The sequence below is a fragment of the Pteropus vampyrus genome, unplaced genomic scaffold (genome assembly GCF_000151845.1).
Source record: "Pteropus vampyrus isolate Shadow unplaced genomic scaffold, Pvam_2.0 Scaffold398, whole genome shotgun sequence".
NCBI lineage: Eukaryota > Metazoa > Chordata > Mammalia > Chiroptera > Pteropodidae > Pteropus > Pteropus vampyrus.
This window is the reverse complement of record NW_011889179.1, coordinates 386,541-390,909: the sequence shown is the minus strand read 5'-3', so window position 1 is coordinate 390,909 and position 4,369 is coordinate 386,541. Positions and strand designations below refer to the sequence as shown.

The following is a 4,369-nucleotide window of genomic DNA, read 5'->3' as shown; positions in this document are numbered from 1 at the left end:
CCCCCGCCCTCCAGAGCTGCCGGCTGGAGGCCCCTAAACCTGCCCCCATCAGTGATGGTGAGACCGTGAACCCACCACCGCAGCCTTTCACGGGAGCCCCTGCCTGGCCGCAGGACGATGAGTGGAGGGGAGCACGCGGAGGCCCCCACGGGGCTCGGTGCCTCCCAGAGACCCCCGCCCGCCGGCTGAGTTGAGGGCACGAAGGGAATAAACAGGTTTAATTTGGGACGAGGACTTCACTTTAAGGAGACTGTTTACATCAGATATAAATACACATGCCATCTCACGTCACCCGGGTGTTCGGCAAATCTGGGATGGCCGTGGGGAGGGGGATGCAGAGACCACACACCGGGCTCCTGTGGGACCGGAGACAGTCGTGGTCTGGCCTCTGGGACTCTGAGAGTGTGGGGGCCCAGCCCCCAGCTCCCCTACCCCTCCGGTTGCAAGGCCAAGGAGAGGAGTAGAGATGGGAGAGACTGAGGCCCATCCGGCGAGGGCTCTGCGTGGGGTTCTCAGAGGTGTGAGGTTGGCCCCCACTTCCTGCCCTGGCCCCAGAACACAGGCGGCCACCCTCTCGAGCTTGAATGGTAAGGGGCACCCTGGGCTCGGGCACCCTTTACCCCCAGTACTCTCACAGTGGGATCGCAGACATGGGGACCAGAAGGCACTGGAGGCAATCCCGGAGTCCAGGTCAGAGGTGGTGATCAGAAGCTCGAGCCAGAGAAATGCTGCCTCCCAGAGGAGGAGATGAGCTAGGTGGGAGCCGCTGGTCCGACCCCTCTGCCCAGAGGGGAGAACAAACGGCCCGAGTGGTCGGGTCTTTGCTCTTGGCTTTCTCGTCCATGGGATGGGGCCATGAGTCCTGATGCCCTCCTGGGGCCGCAGGCAGTGTCTCCTGAGGCTGTTCCCGCACTGGGGGCCTTGGGAAGGTTTGCGTGTCTCCGTGGAGCAGGCAGGCACGAGGCTATTGGAGGAGGTGAGGCTGGGGTTCAGTTCCCACCTGACCACCATCACCGGGCGGGGCAGGCCGCCCACACTGCCGCTGGGCGGGAAATAGCCTCTGCGTGGTCCTTACAGCTTCGGGCGTCAACCCAGACTTCCGCGGACAGGCTCTGCGCTAAGCTCCTGGGCTCACGGACGCCTCGAGGGGGTTCCTACGCAGACACACCACCCACGCGACACCGTGCCCCACGCTTCCTTCCTGTCCGTGTTCCCTCTGTGGGGAAGGGATGGAGAGATGGAAAGGGGGAGGGGGGGCCCGACCTCTTTGGTTGACTTTTTAACCCTCCTTGTACCTAAAAAGGCGTCCCTTTTTCTGAGGACCCCCTTCTGGGGATGGGATGGTGCAGGCAAGGAGCTCCTGGAGATCCCTCCGAGTTTTGGTGGACACAACGCACACTGTAGGGACAGCGTTGAGCCCAGCACACCGGACCTGGCGCCGTGGCTGGCATCGCTGGTCACCGCAGCATGGTGGTCTTAGACCCTCCACGCGCCGGGCGGTGTCGCCAGTTCATCAAGATGAATCCGGTTTGCCACCCGGGCAGGGCTGGCCCGGCCCCGGCATGCCGAGCCTGGCCCTGACCTGCGGCCCCCCGGCCAGGTCCTGCTGCCTACGCCTCGGGCCCATTCGCCAGGGCCTGCGTGATGGCGTGGGGGCTGGCGCTGCCGACGCGGTGGTGGCCGGAGCCCCGGGCGCTCTTGCGCATGCTGACCATGTCGCCCACGCCGGGCTCATACTCGGTTCGGTGCCGGCGGAAGAGGCCGCGGACGGCGGCCTGGAAGCCGCTGGTGATGAAGCAGTAGACGATGGGGTCCATGCAGCTGTTGAGGCTGCTGAGGGTCACGGCCACGTGGTACACCACGAGGCTGGCGTGGTCGGGCACGTCGGGCCACAGTGCCACGGCCACCTGGCGGGCGTGGAAGGGCGTGAAGCAGACGAGGAAGATGACGAGCACCGTGAGCAGCAGCTGCACGGCCCGCACGCGGCGCTGGCGGCCCTGCAGCAGCAGCCCCGGGCGCGACAGCGCGCACACCATGCGGCCCGTGAACACGCTGATGACCAGCAGCGGCAGCAGGAACTCCAGCACGGTCAGCGCGAAGACGCGGCAGCAGGGCCCGCCGCCGGCCGTCACGCCCAGCACGGACAGCGTCACGGCCCCGGACGCCAGCCACACGAAGGCGCACACGGCCCTGGCGCAGGGGGGCTGGCGCCAGCGGCGCGAGCCCTCGGGCTGCAGGATGGCCAGGTAGCGGTCCACGCAGATGCAGGTGAGGAAGAGGATGGAGCAGTGCATGTTGAGGAAGTAGCCGAAGACGTGGGGGAAGGCGCAGCGCAGGCAGCCGCGCGTGCCGTGGACGACGGCGAAGCGCACGGGCAGGGACAGGCCCACCAGCAGGTCGGTCACCGCCAGGTTGATGGTGTAGGTGACGGACGCCGTCTTGGCCCGCGTGCGGCAGCAGAAGACGTACAGCGCCAGCCCGTTGAGCACCAGCCCCGCCAGGAAGATGACGCCGTGCACCGCCATCAGCGCCAGCCACAGCGCGGGGAAGGTGGCGTGGAGCTCCTCGTCCAGCAGGGCGAACAGGTGGAACAGGGGCCTCTCCGGCACGCTGAGGTTGGCCCACGCCGCTGCCGTCGCTGTGGCGTTGGGGGCCGCCCCGGCCGGGGGCCCCGCGGGAGCCTCTGAGGGCATGATGGCGGCTGGCGGGCGCCCGCCCGGGGCCTGGGAGGAGAGAGACACGGGGTTACGCCGGGGGCCCCTGCCGTGCCTGCGATGCCCGCTCCTCCCTGCCCCGGCGCTGGCCAGTGTGGAGCTTCGGCAGAGGCAGACCTCTGACCCCGCCCCTCCCTCCAGAGCCATCGCCAGGACTCAGCGAGGTGACAGAGGTGACGGATGCGGCACAGGTAGGAGCGTTGGGCCACGTATGTGGCGTTCGAGCCCAGCTTCCTCTCTGCTTCCTCCCGTGCTCTCTGTGCAGCCTCGGGCAGGGCACTTAGCCCCTCTGTGCCTGCCGCGTGTCCTCACCTACACAGCGGGGATCGAGGAGCTGCGGGGGGATTAGCTGAGCCCGGCAGCGCCTGGCACATAGGTGGTGCCAGATAAACCAGGATTCCGCTCAGGCAGAGCTCGCCCCTGGCCGCCCCACCCCACGCCGGTGCTCACCCCGCCCCCCTGCCCCCAAGCCCGGGCGTCACAGCCCCGGCCCCCCACCCGTCTGTCCTCACCTCCGGGCCGGCACCAAGTCAGTGAAGGGCTTCTCGAGGGGGCAGGGATGCGGGGGACAGAATCCGCCTCCCCGGGCGCCCCGTTCCCTCCCCACACTCAGACGCAAGCGCCCCTGTCTTGGAGGCGCTCAGTGGGACCAGAGCCTGGAGCCAGGTCCCGGCAGCAGCGGGGCCTGAGTGGGTGTGAGTTAAATAAACGCCGAGCTTCCCGCCTGTCCACGCCTGGTGGCCCAGACGCTTTGGTGAGGCGGGCTGGGGGCTGGGCTGGGCTCTCTGTTTATGTTCCTGCTAAGCTGTTTAACTTGCTGAGATTTATCTCTTTATTTATAAATGAAGGGTTAAGGGCCCCCCCAGCCCCACCCCCGCTGGGCTGGTCCTCCAAATAAGGGCATTTTTGGCTTTTTCAGGAGAAAGGCGAGGCTTTGGGGAGAAGCAGGGAGGAGGGGCAGGCAAGTGGAAGGGGAGGCACAACCCGCCCTCCCGCCTCCCGCCCCCACCTCCCGGTGACCCAGGTAACCGGTGTCTGCTGTGAACAGGCTGACACTGCCCCCTCCCCTGGCTGGCTGTGTGGCCTCTGCTGTGGCCTGGGACTCTGGCTCTTGCCTGCTAGGGCGAATGGAATGCCCAGCCAGGCAGGGCACGGGCCCAGCAGAGGGGCCCTCACTAGCTGAGGCTCAGGTCCCAACCTGGTCTGGAGGGAGGACTGGGTAGAGCAGGCAGCCACCTTCGCCCTTAGGCTCAGAAGAGTCACACCTGCCCAAGGTCACCCGGCGGAGCCTCTGCCTCTGCACCCCCGAGACCAGTGGAAGGGGTCAGGAGCAGGCCTGTGTCCATCCCCTCTGGCCATCCCCAGCAATGCGGGCCCAGGCGTCGGCTCACAGGCTCCTCCGGCGGGCTGCCCACTGCTGGGCACCGCAGCCCCTAACACAGGGGTGATGGAAGCAGCTCAGGGAGACGGAGTGTGAGAGAGCTCTCGGGCGGGAGCGGCCTTCTGTGGGCACGAGGGGGCGGCGAAGGGAGGCGAAGGGGAGGGGGCATAGCCTCAGGGCGGTGGGCTTCACCCTATGGGCGGTGGGCTTCACCCTCTGGTGGGGGGGTAGGGCACAGAGGGTCCCCTGGAGGGAGATGCCTCCGTAACGCTCA

General features: G+C 67.4%; 1 protein-coding gene across 1 annotated transcript; it reads right to left on the bottom strand.

Moving 5' to 3' along the window:
- Positions 1-1,610: 1,610 nt before the first annotated feature.
- On the bottom strand, positions 1,611-2,693 carry GPR20 (G protein-coupled receptor 20). The gene has a single exon (XM_011380626.1). The coding sequence runs from the start codon at positions 2,691-2,693 to the stop codon at positions 1,611-1,613; it is 1,083 nt and encodes a 360-aa protein (XP_011378928.1).
- Between the last annotated feature and the right edge of the window lie 1,676 nt (positions 2,694-4,369).